The sequence below is a fragment of the Sander vitreus genome, chromosome 18 (assembly GCF_031162955.1).
Source record: "Sander vitreus isolate 19-12246 chromosome 18, sanVit1, whole genome shotgun sequence".
Taxonomy (NCBI): domain Eukaryota; kingdom Metazoa; phylum Chordata; class Actinopteri; order Perciformes; family Percidae; genus Sander; species Sander vitreus.
Window position 1 is genome coordinate 11,611,898 of NC_135872.1, and position 21,734 is coordinate 11,633,631.

General features: G+C 42.2%; 1 protein-coding gene across 1 annotated transcript; it reads left to right on the forward strand.

The window, feature by feature from the left end:
• Nucleotides 1-15,699: 15,699 nt before the first annotated feature.
• On the forward strand, nt 15,700-21,138 carry mycn (MYCN proto-oncogene, bHLH transcription factor). Its single transcript, XM_078274785.1, has 3 exons — nt 15,700-15,839; nt 16,270-16,912; nt 19,101-21,138. Exons 2-3 carry the CDS (start codon nt 16,291-16,293, stop codon nt 19,868-19,870), a joined length of 1,392 nt encoding a protein of 463 aa, XP_078130911.1. The 5' UTR covers nt 15,700-15,839; nt 16,270-16,290; the 3' UTR covers nt 19,871-21,138.
• The last annotated feature ends 596 nt before the right edge of the window (nt 21,139-21,734 follow it).

Genomic DNA, 21,734 nt, shown 5'->3' on the forward strand with positions numbered 1-21,734 from the left:
GCATAAAAGTAGTTGATGGAAAGACAAAACATAGAAAAATATAATGCATTTTTCAAAATTGATCTGCATCAGTATCTTTGACCTGAAGGTAACTGATTCTCTCCGAGTCCAGGTACAGTCTGCTGCCACATATAGATGAATTAGGTCATGACTCATTTCCTGCTTGTTAATCAAATACCACATGCTTGTACTGAAAGAGGGGGGCAACAAGAAAAGAAAGAAAGAAACCCCCGGAGGAAACGTTGGCGTGACCTCACACCAGAGGAATGTAAGATCTGGCTTAATTGATTAGAGGACCACATGATAGAGGTCTTGAGAGAAGAGGGTGGGGAGGTTGTTTTTTTTTTTAATTTTGGGAGGAGGGGTGTTGACCTTGTGGAGGGCACAAGGTCACAGGCCTGTAGGCTACTGGTGCCTGTCAGGAATTCATCCACAAAGACCATCCTTTCTAGTAGATTCAATTGACAGCTAAGCATGATCAATGATGACAAGACAGGGCGATCTGCTGGGCCAAGGGTGGCTGTAGGAACACTGTGTCCCTGTGGTCAGAGTATTGTTCTCTCCATTTCCTCCTTTTCTCATCATCTCTCACACTTCTCCACCTCTCCGTCTGTTTTTGCCCCTTCTTTTTTCACTATTTTCTCTGCATGTTATCCACGTGTCCCGCAGCAGGACAGGTGACGTGTCTGTGACTGCGACACACACTCACTCAAACGCACACAGCCCGAACAGATGGGGCGGCATGGTCCGTCTGGCAGATTACCTTGCTGGTGGTCAGACCGAACCCGATGCCCACCGCTCCTCACGCCACCAACCGTCAGACGCGCGGGAAGTCATTTTAGGCAGGGGGTGCTGGCGGGGGGGGGGTGCAGACCACTCTACCTCTGTCTCTCCCCTCCATGAAGTAGGCTACAGCTGAGCTGACGGTGCGTACTGCACAGCGAACTCAGAACAACGAACAGCGAAGTATGTGACAAGTAAAGGTTACAGACTATTTGTTTCTTAATAGGCATACATAACATAAATCACAATCATACCAGGCTAAATACAGGCTACCATCTAGGAAAAAAGATGCAGAGATTAGACACTGTGTCTCTACTTTATGATGATTTCGGTACACCAAACGTAGATTTGCGCTCTGGAGTTCGGCTGATAAACTCTGCCATGAGACCTGTGGCACAAGTGGATCAGCTGTTCCACCTCGGTGAAGAGATAAGCTATTCCACCCTGGTGAAAAACCCTCTTGTTACTAAAATTATCCCTCTCTTCATCCCACACCCCAAACATGACATACAAAATGTCGTGGAACAGAAACAACAACCAGATATATTTATAAGCGATCATTTTATTGTCATCGCAGTTTGCTAACAGAGGGTGCTGCTGCACCAACAGGGGGTGTTGCAGCACCTCCAGCACCCCTACTTCCCGCGCCTATGCCAACCGTCCTTTGTGGCGAGAATTAAACACACATTCCACCACAGAAACAGTGAGCTACATACTAAGCATCTTCTACTCATGTACCTTGCATGAGTTATTTATATCCCTGGCTTTCAGTTTGACCTCCAAAAACATCAAAACAAAGGCGTCTAAATATAAAGTGCTTTGCATAAATCATAAATAAAAGACATCTGTTTTAATCTGAGTGTTTGATGCCACTGGGACCTGACATTTCTCGGTTAGAACAATACTTTTCCACTGTAGTACTTTATGTGGCAGGCTGACTGATTTCTTAGAGCTATCTTGAGAAAAAAGCTCAAAGGAAAACGACGTGGGAGGGAGGGGGGGAGGATCAGAGGAGAAAGACAAGGAGGCTGCCACATGCCTGTCAATACTCCAATCAAAGCCAATTCTCCAGAGACTGTCAGGAGGACGAGGGAGCATCACTATGACAACCCCCGGACCCCAAAAATCAGGACTTCAAAGGTGCAGAGGCGTCCCATTGAGTGAATGGGAGACCACCTCCTGCAGTCATTTACATGTCATTAGGATAACTGCCTTTTAACAGCAAGGCATTTAAACAATTTAAACATGCACACGTCCCAAAATGTGCACATGGGTTGGTATATGAAGGGAACAAACCAAACTAGACATGCACGTCAAATTTCATTACATAGATTAGACACCACTCATTAACTCAGGTAATCAAGCAAACAACCCCCAGTGATAAGCCACTTCTTTTTTTGTCCAATCATGCACCGCACCACACACACACACACACACACACACACACACACACACACACACACACACACACACACACACACGAAAGGAGTGTTTGCTTGTGTCTGAGATGTCTCACTTTGTTTTTGCACATGAAAACATTTTATCTCCTTTGGATCACTGTAGAACTAAATCTAAAATGTGTACAAGGACAGAACTTTTAGTATTTGTAGTATTCAGTGTACAGTATAACTTATATATATATATATACATACATACTGTATATAACAATCTTTTTTCTTGTGCTAGCGCTTCATTCTTTGATGCATTGGCTTTCTTTTTTGTTAAACCTGATAATTATGTATGTATGTATGCTGTATTATTCTTGATATTTGTATTATCTCTGGCTGGGAACCTGATTGGAGTTGCAGATGCAGTTTTGTTGTTCGAGAAAATGACAATGAACCTCTCTTGAACACTTCAATCTTGCAGAGTGTCTAATACTCTACTCTTCCCGTTATCTGTATTTAACCATGGCCATATTCAACTATGCATAACAGCTTCAATTACACCGTGACTATAATGTATATACAATGTATTTTGTCCATACTGTACATCTACATACTGCATTTTGTTGTATTAGAACTTAGTGTATTGTGTATAATTACAATAAAGTTGAATTTAATGTAATATATACCTTCTCATAATACTAAGCTAATACTGCTACCTATACCACGAGCAATACAACTACTTTTGATACTAGAACTACCACTGCAACTCCTACAGTACTAATAGCATTAGCATATTACTAGCAGTACTACTACAACTATACAGCTGTACCTTCTCACATACTACACACTGGGCACACACACAAACATGCACCCCACAAAGAAATTTAGGTCACGTATGTAGTGTCAACAGATGTGACACATCGTGAGGGCTAAAATTATGAGCGGAACCTGAACCTCTGAATACCACGAGGGTCCAGCACAGGAGGAAAGAATCACTCATCACAGAGACAAATGGATCCTTTGCCCACTGATAGCTAAATGCTGTTAGGACAGACATTTTTCTTGACCACAGACTTCCTGTTTAGGCCATGGTTCAGCATGATATCATTGAATGGTGCCAACAACACCACTTCCTGTCAACACAAACATTCAACTCAAATTTATGGCCTTGGTTTCCTTCTTCTCACCTTGCAAGCAAATAAAAATAACTGCTGTTGGATTGAGTGAACTTTTCTTTTTTTCTCTCTCTTTGACCGCTTCCTAATTCTCGTAAATCATGCTAATCTGGCTGGAGCGAACTGACAGGACGGAGCATGTTTGGAGGAAGTGAAACGTTCCATTTTCTTTCTCCTTCCAAACTGCACATTGATGATGTCAGGGGTGATATATCTGGGAACCCAACCCTCGAGGAGGAATGTATTTAAACACACACATACATGCACATACACATGCACACACTTCAACACACACAAACTGAAGGTCGATCTCCTGCCAAAAGGTGTTGAAATGCTTGTAAGACTTGAAATGCCAGTTGAGACGCTGAGCTCCCTTTTCACACACCGCGCAGCCAGGAACAAGAGAGCTGACAAATGGATGCGTTGAAACATATTAACCATCTCCCTTTGTGAGCAGACAAACATTTAATCTGGCTAATGACCCCTGAGGATCAAAACAAATGCAGGGAGATAAAGACGGGTAGAGGAAGGAGGAGGGGAATGGTAAAAAGAGCTCATTGACCTCCAGGAGGGCTTTGCAGGGTTCACAAAGGCCAAGGGCTTCTTTCTGTTCTCTTCTGTGGGTTATGTGTATGTGAACATGGGTAGATTAAAGTCAGAGTAAGTGAACAAATACTTGTTCTTACACATGTAGCTGGAACATACAGTAATTTCACTTGTTCTCATTAGTCTGTGTAGGGTAAACACAAATCCAAACAAAGCTTTGGGTATCTCGTCTCCATCAGTGTCCATCACAATAAACAAGTCACTTAGCGGAATGCTATCTCGCTACTTCTTCCTCTCAAACCCACATCAACTTTCTATCTCCAGACAGTGATTGCGCTGGTAATGTTATGATTATACAAAACACAATATCCATTATCAGTCCTTCTATCAAGGCTAACCAACAGCTGCACTAACCAGTCAGGTGAGGTCACCTGCACAGTCCTTTCAACACAGCATCCGTTAACATATTTACATGCACACAGTAAGCCTGCTTATTTGTCTTAGAAGGAAACGTCTAATACTTGTATGATATCAACAAAATTATAACAATGGGGACTCTTTTATGTTTGTGAAACAATGTACCATACCCTACCCAGTAGAAACTGGCTGAAAACACAACATTGACATATTTTAAGCTGAAATGGCAAACCTGTTACCAAACAGCTGCTTATTGACATATCCAGCAACATTAACAACATTCATTTGGAGTTGTGTTTCCAACCACTTGTTGAATGTAGTAAGTCCAATATTCACTGTCTTTTAGCTCTGTGTTTGGCCTCTACCAACTCCTGAGGGAACTATCTGGCTGTTTAGCCAACCTGATCTCACAGAATTCCGTGAAATGAACACGGCCCCTTAAATTCCGTGACGGGCCCACGGATGCGATGCCTATGTAAGTCAATGACAGGCATCATCCGTGGTCTACGCACGGATTCCCTGATCACAGCACGTTTCTTTCTGCCAGTTGGGCTGCGGCAGAGAAGCTGTATAGCTTTGCTATTATTGGTATTTTTAGCCCAATAACCGCTGTTTTAATCAACATGTATCACCAGATCGTATCATGGTTTATTTGTATTTCTTTTAATGTTATTATTTCGGTCTATTTCGGCCGGTCGGTGGATTGCTTTGTTGTTTATTTATATTTGTAAAACTATAACGCTACATCTAGCAACATATATTTAGATGTTATCATAGTATTCATTTCTTTATTTTAATAATATTATTTCGGTCTTACTACCGGTGAAATATTACAGTATGCTGTAGGCTAATACAGAACATTACGATATGATCCTAGCTACTGACATGCATTCAAAGCCAATATCCCACAATGCAATGCGGGCATTCATTCACAGAATCAGACAGCGATCAGCAGGTTTTTAACGCCAGTATCGCTTCAATGTATATATATACAATCAGTGGTTTAGTCACCAGCAACAACAAGTTGCTCAGCTTTGTTCCAGTAAGTTATGCACCGTAATAACGTTTAAAAAAATCCGCGCAATACTCCGGAAGTGACATGATATGTGCCGCTCGGCGGATAAGAAGATAAAAAATACATAATATTCATAATATTGATGTTTTTATCTAATGTTGTATTTGAGGATGTAAACAATGAAGATATTAATAATAATAAAATACAGTTTCATGTATTTGTCTCATGTATTGTGACAACAAATCAAATCAGCTGAAGACTCCGGAAGTGAAGTAATTACCGCACGGCGTCTGTGAAAGCTTGCTGAACGTTGTAGCCTACGTGAGAATTTGTACAATAAATATATGTATATATATACAAAAATAGTGTTTTATGCTTATGTTTGACTTATTAGCATTTGTTTTGACTTAAAAATAAACTACTTACAAAGAGAAGCATTTTTTATTTTATTTTCCATGCATCGTTATTTAAAAACGCAATTTTCTAATTTTGTGGTTGATGAATGTTAATAACAAAGACTAAAGAGAAAAAAAAACATGTGCATATGTATGTGTGGGACTTACTTTGATTGCTTTGACTGCATTATTAGTTGTTTTAAATAAATGACTTTCTTTTAGTTAAATTTTTTATTAACACCATTTATCATTCAGACATACAGAACAGATTCCACAATATGAACCTGGTAATATTGGATGGTGCATAGAACAGAGAAACACAAAATGAGCAAATAACTGACTTTTTTAAATATCAATTTATGGTAGGCTAACATATTAATTATTATATTCAGAAGATGATCCTCATATCAATCACCGTGGTTACAGCTTGTAGCCATATAGCCTTCAAAATTAAGAAGGGAGGAGTTTTAGGAAGCATTTCAGAAAATTAAAAGGATAAGCAGATTGTTGCTGAGGTTTTTGTTTACAGAGATGTAGCTTTGTTTGTGTATATGTACAACATGTGTTTTGGCATTTTTTTCACAAACTGAGCAGTTGTTGTGACGTTGTGACATGGGTCAGAGGGTATCAGATGTCATAAATGATGAACCAATAATCGGCTCAAATCCTATAGGCACCTTGGTGTTCATGTGGACAACACCTGGCTGGAAGGCCTGTGTTCAAAGTGTGTGTTATCATTTAGAGCAGACACTCACGGTGAATCAGAGGGTTTATGTTATACAGGGCTGCATTACAGAGCATAGTCATATGTCAGAAAGCATGACAATATGTAAAAAGATCTCATTTAAAGTTTGGTTGTCAGGTGACTGTCATGAAGGTTGTGGAGAGGAATAGAAACCAGTCTCTCCAGGCAAGCACAGAGAATATGGTCTGACTATCTTTATTCTCCATGCCAAGTAGCTCTTATCCTCTGCTGACACCCCAATGTAAACTAAATATTTCTAAACTATAGGCCTTTTTGGACCTACCTCAATTAAAACTTTAAATAATGTTGCTTAAGGCTGGTTGTGGAATAGCTTATGCATATGGTTGTGTGTAGGTCTTGTCACCGTTTGTGAAAGATGAGCAATAGATTGTGGCTGATAATGTGTTTCAGTCTGGCTGCATATCACTTTGTTTATGTTTTTTATTGTAATTATATGTCAGCTGTATGATAAAACAGTGTTATGTGTGAACTCAAGGCAGATATCCCTCTGGGGACAATAAAGTATCACCTGCAAAGTGGTCTCCATGATATAGTAAAAATGAAAACGTTGTCGTAGGACTATAGCAAAGACATCGTTGGAAACTTCTCAACCTGGACAGTAACATATGTCAGTCTGAAGAGAGTACATTACTCCTGCTTTGAAATATTGACCTCTGAACCTTGAACCCAGTCCATCTTTGAAGGCTTGTCATTTAGCAACAGAAGGTGCTACACACATAGGACCAGCTGTTATAGAAAGCTCTGGACCTCAGCTGTCATGTAGATATGGTCACCAAAGTTTACCCACTGTAAGCACTGTCAAATATGGTAATAAGCTATTTTCACCTATTCAACGATTATATTTTTTAAATCTGATGACACCAGTGTGTTCCCCATCCCAAAGAACCCAGGGTGTATCCAAAATTCTACACTACCAACTTCTAATTATGAGAAATATACCAATATATTTAAAAACTACAACTCCCACTATAGAGGGGAACCTGAACCCAGAACCTGTTACAAAGCTTGTGCACTTGTAGTTCTTCCGGGGAGGGTGGGGGGACATGTTTGACTCCTGTGTTTCTGCTGTCTGCCGTGAGTGGGCTTCATTCCATTTCAGATTGCCGCTGCCCACCAGCCGGCCGAGCAAACAGTACATGAGACAAATACATGAAACTGTATTTTATTATTATTATTAATATCTTCATTGTTTGCATCCTCAAATACAACGTTAGACAAAAACATCAATATTATGAATATTATGTATTTTTTATCTTCTTATCCACCGAGCGGCACATATCATGTCACCTCCGGAGTATTGCGCGGATTTTTTTAAACGTTATTACGGTGCATAACTTACTGGAACAAAGCTGAGCAACTTGTTGTTGCTGGTGACTAAACCACTGATTGTATATATGTACATTGAAGCGATACTGGCGTTAAAAACCCGCTGATCGCTGTCTGATTCTGTGAATGAATGCCCGCATTGCATTATGGGATATCGGCTTTGAATGCGTGTCAGTAGCTCGGATCATATCGTAATGTTCTGCATACTGTAATATTTCACTGGTAATAAGACCGAAATAATATTATTAAAATAAAGAAATGTATACTATGATAACATCTAAATATATGTTGCTAGATGTAGCGTTATAGTTTTACAAATATAAATAAACAACAAAGCAATCCAGCTTCCCTGGCCGAAATAGACCGAAATAACGTTATAATAAAGAAATACAAATAATCCATGATACGATCTGGTGAATACATGTTGATTAAATTGTCATCTGTGCGTAGACCACGGATGATGCCTGTCATTGACTTACATAGGCATCGCATCCGTGGGCCCGTCACGGAATTTTCGGCGATTCCGTGAAACTGTCACAGATTTTGAGTTAAGGGTCCGTGTTCATTTCACGGAATTCTGTGAGACCAGGTTGGTTTAGCTGCTAAATGCAATGCTATGTTAACCACCTAGCCTCTGACTTTGTGTGTCTGCTGTTTGGTGCTAACAGGTAGTAGTCATTTGATACATTTCTGATATATAAATATTGATTATAGCAGCTTTAAGTTAATCTCAACCAACATATACTGTATTTATGGCACCTTAATTCAACCCATAACTATTTCTAATTTAGAGTGCTAACACAACAAGTTGCTAGCAAGCTATCGAATAGATAGATCTTTAGTGGCATATGCAGCAACAATGGAGCATGATAGCTACATAAATCAATAGCTAGTTACAGATAGGAAATAGAGAGATACATAGACAATTAGACAGCTAGATAGTGTTGATCATTTAAGTATGTCTTTGCTTATTAGAGCAGAGTTCATTTAATAGGCTATGGCACTCCTGTCTGTGTGACTGACCCCCACATCAACATCAGTTAAATAAGGCTTCCTTTCCCTGATTCACGACCCTACAAACTCACCAAAGTCTCAATTTTTACAAAGAGCAACAACAGGCCTGTAAAGCTGTCATGGCAAAACTGAATTTACGTGCAAGACTTTAAACAGTCGGGCTAAGCGTTTCTCTCGGTGCAAGTCAGGAGAGCCTTTTTAGAAAATGGGTAGAGTATGTGTCTGTGTGTGTCTAACTGACTCTGGGTGAGCTGGCAGAGGAGCTCTCTCTTTCATTGAGAGACGGGCCGACTGGATCGTGTTGCTGGTGCCCATGCTGTTAATCCATCACCGATATTGATTTCCAGTTGATCGCCAGGCCTCCTAATGATGTTCACCTTCAGGGCCAAGCTCATTGATCCATGATCGTGACGTGATCTATAACTGGTAATGTGATCCATGCAACAACAGTGATGCACAATTACCTGCCATTTGCGCTGCAATGGGAACCGCTGAAGGCTGCAACTGATCAATCCAATGAATAAAACAGAAACCACTAATATGGGACACTAAGAAAAAATCAATGAAAGAAATATGCACAGAAAAAATCTAAGGATGGTAAATATATTCGTTTCGTGCCCTCTCATAATCATGTTTCTAATCTATACTTTCACTTCAGCATAAGGGTGAGAAAAACGTGCATATCACTTTTCATCTCGGAGAAAGCTCCCACACAGAGAGGATTCCTAGTTACCATTGGCGTGAAATCTCTTTATGCATTCTTCACCTGGTCCACTGGTAGGTAACTGCATTTCTTCCATTTTAATGGAATGTTGTCTGGTACTTCCTTTAATGGCAACCTTCAATGACACCAGCATCCGTATCATGGCTCACACTGAGATATGATATAGCTCACAGTGCTTAATATTCTGATGAAATATACCCATGTAAATTAGCTTGTGTGCCAAATTGGATGTGCATTACTGTAATATATTCTGTTACTTTATATATATGAAGACTTATTTCCTAAGAGGGGTGGGCCTTTATATTCATTTTCAATGTTTGCTAACTTGTCACAGGAAGGATTAACTTGGGAGGAATGGATTACTCCCGAGATCCTGGCAAAAACATACAGAAACATTACTAAAGTGGAAAAAGTGATGTTTATATATTCTATGAATCATCGCGTGTGCCGGTTTAATTGTATAGGTAGAACTGTAGGTACTTAGACACAGTTTGGAGGCAAGATGTAACAAGACGGCAGCCACTTCCTTCATGCAAGCACACTTCTGGCACACTCAAAAGTCCAATATCAAAAAGGCCAAAATACTTCCTCAACAAGTTTATTCTTCCCAAAATAGACTTGATGGGAAAATATCCCCCTAAAATAGACATGGGAAAAAATATTTGTCATACTAGTTTATATTTAAAATAACTTTATGATGTTGGAGAAAATGTTTTGGTAGGGTTTGTTCACTGAGGAATTGCTATTACTGTAAGATCTCATACAAATTCCTCAGGGATTTGTTGCAACTCGCTCCTGCTTTTTCACTACAAGGCCAAGTCTCTTACAAAATGTTGATGAAGTCATCTCTGGCAACAACGTTACAAAAACAGAGCTTCTTTTTTACCTGAATGATCATCTGAGTTGCCAGTCAGATTCTATATAGAGTACCCTTGAGCAATTCTAACAAGACAGTGAATCAACAGAAAATGAAATACCCATGAGTCCTACCTGATAACAGAATAATTATATTTGAACTTTGGTATTCTTTGGGTGAATCACTATTAATGGCAATCACAGAAAACTGTAAATGTTGCTGTTTTTATTACATTTATTTAGTAATAACTATTTCCTAGGGGCAAGCAAAACACACATGGCACTGTCAATGAAGTAAAACAAATGTCTGTCACCTGCATATTAAATAAAACAAACATAAATGGCATTACAAGACCTAAAACAAATGTCGATCCAAGATGTGAGTGGGACTGAAGCTGATGTTTGATTGGGGTGCTGTTAAGTGGCTTTAGGGATAAGGTAATGCCTGGTTTAGCTGCGGGTGAGGTGAAGGGGGTGGGGAAGGGGGATGTGTAGGCTCCACTGTGTTGGGGCGGAGGGTTTCGCTGGAGCTGAAATGTAATGATGTGGATCATGGTCAAACATAGCCTCTTGCTGGGAGTTGGTTTTGTTTGAGGAGAAGATGCCACTGTGGAATCTGACCTGACATGATTAAAGAAGAGAAGACATAATGCCTTTCACAGACACACTGAGTGAGGACACTGTATGGCGCTCTGAGCTGCTATATGGAACTATTAGCAGGTTAACAAGCTTGTCTTGTCCTGTGCAGGGTCCTATATGGACCATATATGAAGTTTCTGAATTACACATAAGGCTTTTATAAAACTCTCAGACTGATCTCATGAAGTGGCGTATGTATGACACGCCAATTCGTATACCATTATTGCCGTGTTATCAAGATGCATACTCGCTTTTTAGCGCGTTTATCAACGCCGTTTGGCCTCCATTGACTTACATTACCTTGAGATTGCATGTGAATTTACGCCATAGCGAGTAGTATGAAAGGGCGAAAATCTGCATAGCAAGGTTGGCCGGGGTGGAGGATGGGTAAAACACAGGACTTTCACCCAGGAGAGAGGGGATTGTGTCCCGCGTGTCACATTTCCTTTGTGTCCCGCGTGTAATGTTTCCTTTCCACGTTTGTTGTTTTCCTAAACCCAACCGCGTTCTTCTTTTCCTAAACCCAATCGTAGCTTTCTTCTTTAAACCCAACCGGTTCTTCTTTTCCTAAACCCAACCCGCGTGTGGCGTTTCCTAAACCCAACCGTAGCCTCGCGATAACACGTAGCCTCGCGATAACACGTAGCCTCACGATAACACGTAGCCTCGCGATAACACGCCACGTGGCTTTAGAAAGTGCCGTGTATGTTTATGCTCTGACGTTGCAGACTGCAATCCGCTGTATACAGCGTAGACATACACGCGGATAGCTCAAAATGCGTACAGATAACACGCCACTTGGCTTAAGAAAGTGGGTGTGTATGTTTACGTGAAGTCATGATATCACGTTGAAACTCGGATGCTGTTAAATGTTTGACTCTGCTTGTAAATAGAACTGGATTATTCATACACTTCAAAATACATGTCGAAATACCAGAATGATGACCAAGCTATTACCCAATGATAAAAAACCAAAGAAAGTTTCTGATTGCATGAAAACAAATGATGCATTTATATTGTTTAAAGTGGCACATTTTATTTGTAGAGCCTGGGAAAGAGGGCTCTTTGTTTGCAGTGTAATGTAGGGAGTTATGTTCATGTGTGACAAATGTCTCACCACTGTAACGTTATTATTTAGTTTGTTATAAATCCACAAGGGCTGGCCACTTGAATTTACAGACCACTGCATTTTTTTGCTTGCATAAATTGAACAATGTTTAATTAGATCTGCTGTTGCACTCATTTTAGTTGCTTTGGAGTAGAGTACATGTTAAATATATCAAATGGAAACTGTCATAAAACATGTTGCACAACTCTTCTCCAGTACACCATGATTTACTCAAACGTTTTTGGCTATCTTTTCTTAATCAGTGTGTATGTAATACTGTAACACAGTAGCATATACACTCAGTTACCAGTTTATTCGGTACAGCGAGCTAAAACTAATGCAGTCTGACACAAAAGTCCTGCAATAAAACCAAACATTTATGAAGATTATAATATTTCTGGTAATTTGCAGGATGTATTTTGAGGTGCTGTCAAACTGTATTACACTATACAAAGGTATTTGTTATTAAGCCAACCCTCGGTGATGTAAAGGGGGTGGATAAAATAATAGAAACACCTGTCAGTATAACGCAATACAGTCCAACAGTACCACAAACTGCAGCCTCTAAAATGAACGTACATTTAAATCAACACCTCTCCAAAACAGTTTCAACAACAGCTTCATGGAGGCAGAATGTATCGCAGTGCTGTTATAATCAACTGGCAACTGGGTGTATATAAAATGTATGTGTGATATTCTTATAAAATGTGGCCATAATCCAGTAAGACAATATACATGTTTAAATACAAAGAATAAAAATGTCCATTTAACGTTTGTGACTACATCCATGTAAGATTAAAATAAACCATGTCACTGAGTTGAACACAAGTTGCCCAGATAAAGCACTCTGTGGATTCAGACCATTGCTTCATACAAGTCTACCGTATTTGGTATTGTAATGTTTTTTTAATCTATTTCTAACTCTCAATGATTATATGCCATATCATGGATGAGTTGAGGTGATGTGATGACTGTATATACCAACTGTATCCCTAAATGTTTACACTATAAACAAAACTAAAACATCAATACGAACCTACACAGCCAGCTCTCTCTCACACACACACACACACACACACACACACACACACACACACTTCAAATATTGATATGATGTGCGTGCTCTCTAACCTAACACAGCCTTTCCCGATGTCACTGCAGCAGGTTTTATTCGCATATGCTTGTCTTTGCACTATCCACTGGGGTGACTTATGAATCTTTTATCAAAACTGGCCTAATTGCTTAACCATCCATGTCCCGGTCCAGTGGTGAATGGTGGGAGGAAGCCTAGGCATGCCATGACTCTCATAAAAACAACAGGCAAAGACGCCAGCATTAGTCCACCTCTGACAAGTCTGCCTTTTTCTCTACGTCTCTTTGTCTATTTTTATAAAGAGTTTATTTATCCAAGGTAGTCCCATTGTGAGCAGGGGGTTCTTTATAAGGGGGGAAGTGTAATTAGCCACATATTAAAAAATAATTCAATGAATACAATAAGTTGTAGACAACTAGGGAGAAGAAAGTGTTCATTTATTTTCCTTTATGTGAGAAGCGCTTTAATGATATGAATACAAATCAGCAGTAACCAGACATAACAATCAGCATCAACATCTGAGCAATTTAAGTGCAATCAGTGGGGGAACGTGTGCAGTTTATGTAAATGCACTCCTCCCCTAAGTGTCTTTGCCTCTATGCCAAGACAACAGCATAAAGCCAATATTCCCCTATCCACAGGCTTATTTTCTTAAGTGTTTACTCTGCTGGTCCACAGAAAACAAGCAGCAGTATACAGCTTCCTGTCCTCGCTCTATCGGCAATGGACAGAAAAAACAACTTTCCCTTCTGCTCTCACTCCCACTCTCTGCCCTGTTTCACAGCAGAGGAAGATGCTGCTGCTAGAGGGTCAGAGCTTAGTAGCAGTTTGAGAAAAAATAAGAGAGCCTGTGGGGAGTTTTTTACTCCCAAACCATCTCCCCAGTTCCTGAGAGCTGAGTAGCCAGTCCCAGGAAACTCCCTGCTATTCCTACTCTGTGAACAAAACAGCTGCAGATTCTCACTTTTCACTGGCTGTGGTTGTTTGAACTCAACCCCAACCGAGGAAAAAAATCCCAATATTTCTACATGCGGGGACTAAAAAGTATGTTTCTGGTATTGAATGGTAATTTTACTAAATTCATAAATCTGGGATCTACAGTGATATCAGTAATGTATTCATTAATTGATACATTAACATATATTTATTGATTTATTTTTACAAATGCAAACAAATGGTTTCGTCATCATCTATTGTCTGCATGAAAAAGAGTGTCATTCTTCCTACTCACAGCTGCCATTGAATCCGTTCTGCAATCGTTTCCCCGAATAAGTCAATATCAGGGACTGTGTACGCCTGTGCGCATAATTACAGATGCGCCATTCCTCCTAAGCTGTCATTAGAAAAGGGAATGGGAATGACTCCAGGCTACAACCACCGCTTGTGGTTACGTAACAGGCTCGTCTCGGATCCTGTCTTATCCCGGAGACAGCTGAAAACTCCCCGGACCTACACAGCCTTTTGCCTGGGGTAATGTCGCTCCTTATACAGTCCGAGAGAAGTCTGCTATTTTTTCCCCCAAGTGGCATTTTTTTCCTTGCATTTTTTCGTGGGGGTGGGGGTTTTGAAATCGATGGTGTTTTTATGTCTTTGTCTGTCTGGCTCGCTGTGTTTGGGGTGATTGTGCGCGTATCTGCTGCTGTTCTCTGAGTGTCCATATGAGGGCGCAGTGAGCCTTTCATCCAGGGATGTTGGTGGCCCTCAGACAAAAGAGATGATGATATTTTAAAGCTCTACAGGAGAGCAAGAGAATGGCAGTAGGATTTGAAGTGAAGGAATACATCTCTACACATCATTTGAGATAATACACAAGTGTGTGTTCACAAGAAGTGATACTTGTAAATGCCATATATAGAAATCATTATTTTACCACAGGAATTGAAAACAGACTAATTAAGCCCAGTTTTTTATCTGTTAAAAAAAAAATCAATTCAATTTTTTTTTTTTTTAAATACTGCCATTAAGCAACAAATTGTTTTATCAATGTGCAATAAATAAATAAATAAAGGTAATATTTGAGGATAATTTGTGTGTTTGTGTGTGGGGGGTTGGTTTAAAAACACTGCCCATTTACTTGGACGGTTCAAGCCCCCAGGTCAGCAGCCTGCTGCAGTGCCCTTGAGCAATCTGAGCAAGACATCAAATCACTAACAGCCCCTGGGTTACTTCGACTGTTTCATAGCTGATCCTGGGTCTGACATCCCAGTGGAGAGATGGGGAGAGAGAAAATATTGTTTGCCTGAAGCTGTCAATAGTATATATTTTCTTTCTTCCTTCCTTGTACGCTCTTCCTTTCTTGCTCGCAATGTTTAGGCTCTTTTCTCGACTCACCTTGAAAGAAAGCTCCCAGCCAGCCTGTCTGCCGCGCCGCATCAAACCCAAAGCCCGACTGTACCACCCCCCAGCCTGGGAGGGAGGAGTCTGCTGTCCTCCAGCAGAACTGAGTGTATAACACTCTGCAGCCAGCCAGAATGTGTGTCAGAGGACTGTCTGTGCTCCCTAAGTAGATGACTGCTCCAAATCTGGTGTCTGTATTTCTGACTACGAGATACGAGAAAAATTGGTTCGCACATTATCATCCCAAGTCAGGACAAGGTGAGCATCTTCTCCTTTCAGCGGTTAAACATAGAAACGTGTTATTATTTCCTCAACATTTTTTTTTTTTACCCACAACAGAGTCTCTACGATTGGATTGTTGTCATTTCATGCGTTTTCTGTAAACATGCTTTTTTGTGTCCTAATCACATTTTCTGGCATGTTTAGTGAGTGGTGGGCCAATGTGTCGTTTTGCACACTTTGTGCGTCACGGTCACATTTACGCACATTCTCCTTTGAGATTTGTGTGGTTTTTAAACCCCACAGAGAAGTGAGTGTGGGATTTAGTGGAGCAGACTGTGTGTCTGCGTGTGGGCTTTGACTCATGCTCTTTCTGCAGCGATAGTTTTCAGGTGTTATAGATAAGCGAGTGAATGGGGAGAGACGCTCTTTCCTTTTAGAGACTAAAGTATCTTTTGTTCCTTTACAGGTTTTTCGATTGTGGGATAGAATGCCGGCGATCATAAGTAAAAACTCCGATTTGGAGTTTGACTCCTTACAACCGTGTTTCTACCCAGATGAGGACGACTTCTACTTCTGTGGTCCCGACTCCGCGCCACCGGGGGAGGACATCTGGAAGAAATTCGAGTTGTTGCCCACTCCGCCCCTCTCCCCGAGCCGAGCCGCGCTACCGGGGGAGCCGGCGAATGCCTCCCCGGAAGCAGACCCTCTGGGCTTCGGCTTAGGGGACCCACTGGATTGGGCTTCTGAGCTACTGCTCCTGCCCGAGGACGATATTTGGGGTGCCTCCAACGATGTGGACCTGTTCGGCTCCGCTTTGGATACTAACCCCAATAACATAATTATCCAGGACTGTATGTGGAGTGGCTTCTCTGCCAGGGAAAAGCTGGAGCGGGTGGTCACGGAGAAACTCGGCAAGGCTATTTCCACTGCCACAGGCGCCAGGAACGTGTGCGTCAAGGCGCCGGAGGTTGTGAGCCACAGCTCGGTGTCAGAGTGTGTGGACCCCACGATAGTCTTCCCTTTCCCGGTCAACAAGAAGAACGGCAGCAGGGACTCAACCGGGACCGTAAGCACATCCACAACCAACGGGAGCGCTCAAAATGATTCCGGTAAGAATTTAAAGACGCGCTAAAAGCTTTTGCTGCCAAGAAAACATCCATCACTAAAATATAACAGTATTATTAACATGATTATTGTTATTATGTTATTTTTTTTTTATCATCATTATTGTAGTGACTGGAGCTTGTTCATATGACTGGCTCAGAATCGGATTATCTAGTTACATTCCACACACACGCACGCACGCATACACGCACACACACACACACACACACACACACACACACACACACACACACACAAATAAGCAATGACAAAGTGAACGAGGTTTATGTAATCAGCGGGCTCTTCATCCGGCAGATGGCAGTAAAATGGGGACTTGTATGCCTTCCGGAACTCAGTTGGCATCCGAGCCAAACAAAAAGACAACACACTCACTGACTGCAGCCGGGCCCGGTTGTAGGAGGGCAAGATGAAAACGTGTTCAATAATGTGATGAGCTGATAAAGTGTCTGGCTCACCATGCCGTGAAGCCTTTCATTACGCATGGATTAAGGGACATTTGAGCACAGTGGGTGAGAAATTGGCACTTATTTGGACAGCCTGTACAAACTACCGCCTTGAGTTCAGCTAATAACTTAAATTAGCCCCAAGAAAAGGGACAGGAGTTACGCTATAATAACCTAAGGAAGATAGCCCACCACGACAAAACCATACACTCAGGAATACAGATTGACACACTCCTGTTTTCTCTGAGGTATACTGTAGGAATTAATATGTGTTTAGACTGGGAAATTAGTGCTGTTATGTATTTAATCGCCCTAAGACTTCTTCTCCCATCTATTACCGCATATGAGTTCCCTAAACAAACACTCACGAGTCCTTATCAGCGTGTTTTCGCTGTGAAACAGCAGTACAAAGGCCTCCAGCTTGGCACAGAGGGTAGACTCAGCCAGCCTTGCCAAACACCTCCTCCACCGCAAAGAAAAGAGGACGGAGGGGCCTGGCTGCTTCTTTTAGGGGGTGACGGCTTTGAAAGGCGCTCCATCCCGACAGCTGTCTACCTGGCGCCGCTCCAGCTCCGAGGCTTAAAGGGTGGTGATCCGATCGTCTGCCGCCCCACCATCCTGCGCACAGTACCGCTCCAATGCGCTTCCGCCGCTCGCAGCGTTAAGACGCGTCGCTCTTTGTGTTGCAGGTGTTTACTTTCTCATCAAAGAGACACAGACTTTGCACAATGTAGTTGTATCCCCATAGTTAAGCCAGTATTTCTATTGAAGAGGCCTGCATGGGAACAAGGGCCATCCCACTCACAGTTGTACAGCTGTAAGGCAGTGGCAGAGAAGTGTGGCTTTATTTTATTTCCCAAGGCAGAAAGTATGTCCTCTTCCTTCTATTTATACTCTTTCCAGCTCCAATAAATGAGCTGTTCCATTCTGAGAGTGAAACACCAAACAGCTAAATCCCAGCTTCACATGTGGTATAGCTAGCCACGCCCCCTCATCCACCCAGCTGGGCCCAGCTTTGTTTTGATGGCAGCCCAGTTTTTGTGTGTGTGTTTTTTTTGAGTGTGCTGAGACAGCACCCTGGTGCAGTGGTGTCTGAAGTGGGTTACTGTAAGCTGTAAAATGCCACACTCTTCAGTTGCTCCTGAGCTGATAATGAGTGCCATTATCACAAAGGCATTTTAACTGGGCCTCACACACTCTGCCTCATGATCGGCCACTTCCTCTCATCTTCAAAGGCGCCAGTCCATGATAAGTCTCAGCTGCTCAGCTCGATTCCAGCACAGGTATTAAGACGAAGAGCTTAGCTGGAAAAAAAGCTAGTTTTTTTATTATTTCATCAGAGGTCAAAGTTAAGTTCTTAATGTCCCACATACCGACAGCGTGACTGTGGCTGCACTGATAGACTTGAAGGAATCAGACTAAAACCGGAGAGAAGATTAGGAGACGTTTTGAAGGAGAGATAGAGAATGAAAAGCAGAAATCTGCTGTCTGCTCAGCACTGAGACTGAACGTGTCAACACCTGCAGAGTAGATTAGTTGAGGAGCGACTGACACTAAGCATTAAGAGAGTTCTGCTTATGCGAACAGCGATGAGCAATGCGCTCACTCTCACACACTCTTGATCTCACTCACATACATACCTGTCACCTGCTGGTACATAGATGACATAGTGGAACTACTTGGTGTGTCAGAGCGATTAAGTCACACACATTGTGTTTTCTCTTCCCAGAAGAGGAAGATGACGATGAAGACGACGACGAGGAAGAAGAAGAGGAAGAAGAGGAAGAAGAAGACGACGACGACGAGGATGACGAGGAAGAGGAGGAGATTGATGTGGTTACAGTAGAGAAGAGGCGCTCCACAATCAACAAGGCTTCACCCATGGCGACGGGTACAGTCACCATCTCTGTGCATCCAAAGAGCCACGACGCGAGGGGGACCGGCGTGGTGAGTCGGTTCGTCAGCAGAGCTCCTCAGGAGCTGATCCTGAAGAGGAGCTCGGTCCACCAGCAGCAACACAACTACGCCGCCCCCTCACCGTACGCTTCAGACGACGACCCCGCCCCACCTCCAAAGAAGCAAAGGACATCAGACGCACCTCGACCTCCTACCAGAACCATCTCGTCATCCTCCTCATCTTCCTCCACATCCTGCAGCTCACTCACCAGCGCATCGGGGGCACGCAGCAAGCGCAGCGCCAGCGGAGACTGCAGCCCACGCGGCAGCTCCGACTCAGAGGACAGTGAGCGCAGGCGCAACCACAACATCCTGGAGCGCCAGCGCCGCAACGACCTGCGTTCCAGCTTCCTGACGCTGCGCGACCACGTGCCGGAGCTGGCGCACAACGAGAAAGCTGCGAAGGTGCTGATCCTGAAGAAGGCCACTGAGTATGTGAGCTCACTGGAGACAGAGGAGATGAGGCTCCAGCAGGAGAAGGACAGGCTCCAAGCCCGCAGGCAGCAGCTGATGCGCAGGCTGGAGCAGGCTAGGACTCGCTAACAGACAACCACTACAACACAGAAACACTCACATACAGTATACCCTGGATGACCTCCCCCCTCCCTGCCTCGACTCAGTCTGTCTGAAACACAATTAGATGCACACACACACACAGGCCTATAGATTTCAGCACAGACACATATGCCTGACCTGACAAATGCACACACAAACATCTCAGAGGACGTTTATCTTCAGATGCCGATACACACACCAAGAGGAGAGGGGCGGGGTCCCCGGTGGGATGCTCGGACTTTCACTGCCGCCACTTTTTTTGCACATTTGTTGACGTTAAGAATGTTTAGGGTTTACTTTTTCAATCCAGTCACATTGAGGAAAGATGAAAAGAGAAAAGAATGAGGAAGGAGAGAGGACTCTTGTCTTAGTCTTCCCTTCCTCTGTTTTTTTTATATAATTTGTGTTTTTTTGTACTCACTGTGACACCAGCCTGGAATCAGGTGATTCCCACAGGCACGGGTGTTAGAGGGCACTTTGCTTGGAGAGTTCACGTACAAGACGCAGTGCACACTTATTTTGCCTTCACCACTGCAAAACTGAAGACACTATGACGACTGAGGCGTTATGGGTCACATAAACAATGCCACTACAGGTTCTCTTTCTCTCACTCCTCTCTCACACTGGTGCTCAAACCAAGTCAGTGGATGTAAACTGTGCACCTTGCTAGCTGACACTTTTGTATATAACAATAGTGTACAGACAAAATACACTCAGATCTGCCTTGTTTTGTAATACATTTTGTCCTTGTTTTTTTTTTTATACATGTCAGGAAGCTGCCAATAACTAGACTGGAAGTTTATATACCTTTAAAAGTACTGTAAGGCCTCAACTTTTGAGAGTCATGAAACTTTGTAATATAACAATATATTGTTTTGTTTTTTTTCTATTTCTTTGTATTGTATCATATTACTAATTCTACACACCTTTATGCTTTTAGTGTGAACCTGATACATACTAAATTTGATACTTATATTTTCGTATGAAAATGAGTTCTCGGTAGATATCACTTTATCTCGTCTTTTTATTTCTTTTATCTCATATAATTCTTTTGTACAGCAAATGTGTTCTATCCTCATGTACCTGGCCTTTTTCTTTCTTCCTCTTTTGTTTATATTTTTAACTATCGGGTGCATAGAACTGGGTAAACGGATATAAGATGTGTTTTTTTCACTTTTAAAATGTACATATAGTGCTGCAACTCATAGCACTTTGAAATACCTCATTTTGAAAAATAAATAGACATAAAATCCTAACCTTTGCCGTTGTGAATCTTTTATTGTCACAGAAACTGCGAACGTCACCCTTAACTCATTCAATTCTGTCTTTTTATCGGTTTATTTTTCTATTTGCCTCCACATTTCCGTATTTGTTTTGCTGCTCTCAAAGACTCATCTTGACAAAGAAATAAAGAGTGTATTCTGTCTCAGCACCCTGCGGCTGCCTACCCCTCTGTAGCCTCTCACACCCACCCACACACACACCTACGCACACACACTTCAAGTGCACCGGAGAACACATTCTCTCCTCTCTCCATTTCCCTCTCTCACCGACATAGCCCTTCCTACTACATTGTTCAGGCGGTTGCCATGGAAACTGGAGCAGCTGCTGAGTGGCAGACACCGAGAGTGAGTCTTTTATTTGTCTGTTAGTAGTCTGTGTATTTCTGCCTGCATGTGTGTGCGTATAAATGAATGCTAATGTCTGTATGTGTGTCTACCTTTTGTCCCGGTCTGTGTGTGGCCTGGGCGCCTGGTATCTCCGACGTTGTGCACTGCCTGCCACGGTGCCAGGACAAGGCTAGATACTGTTTACCAACATCAGCCACATGGCTCTGGCCTGCTCCTCCTCC

Bases quoted from the DNA above. Each gene is read 5' to 3' on its own strand.
- mycn (XM_078274785.1), top strand. From the start codon at position 16,291: ATGCCGGCGATCATAAGTAAAAACTCCGATTTGGAGTTTGACTCCTTA. The intron at 16,913-19,100 runs GTAAGAATTTAA...TTCTCTTCCCAG, and splicing joins GAGCGCTCAAAATGATTCCG to AAGAGGAAGATGACGATGAA.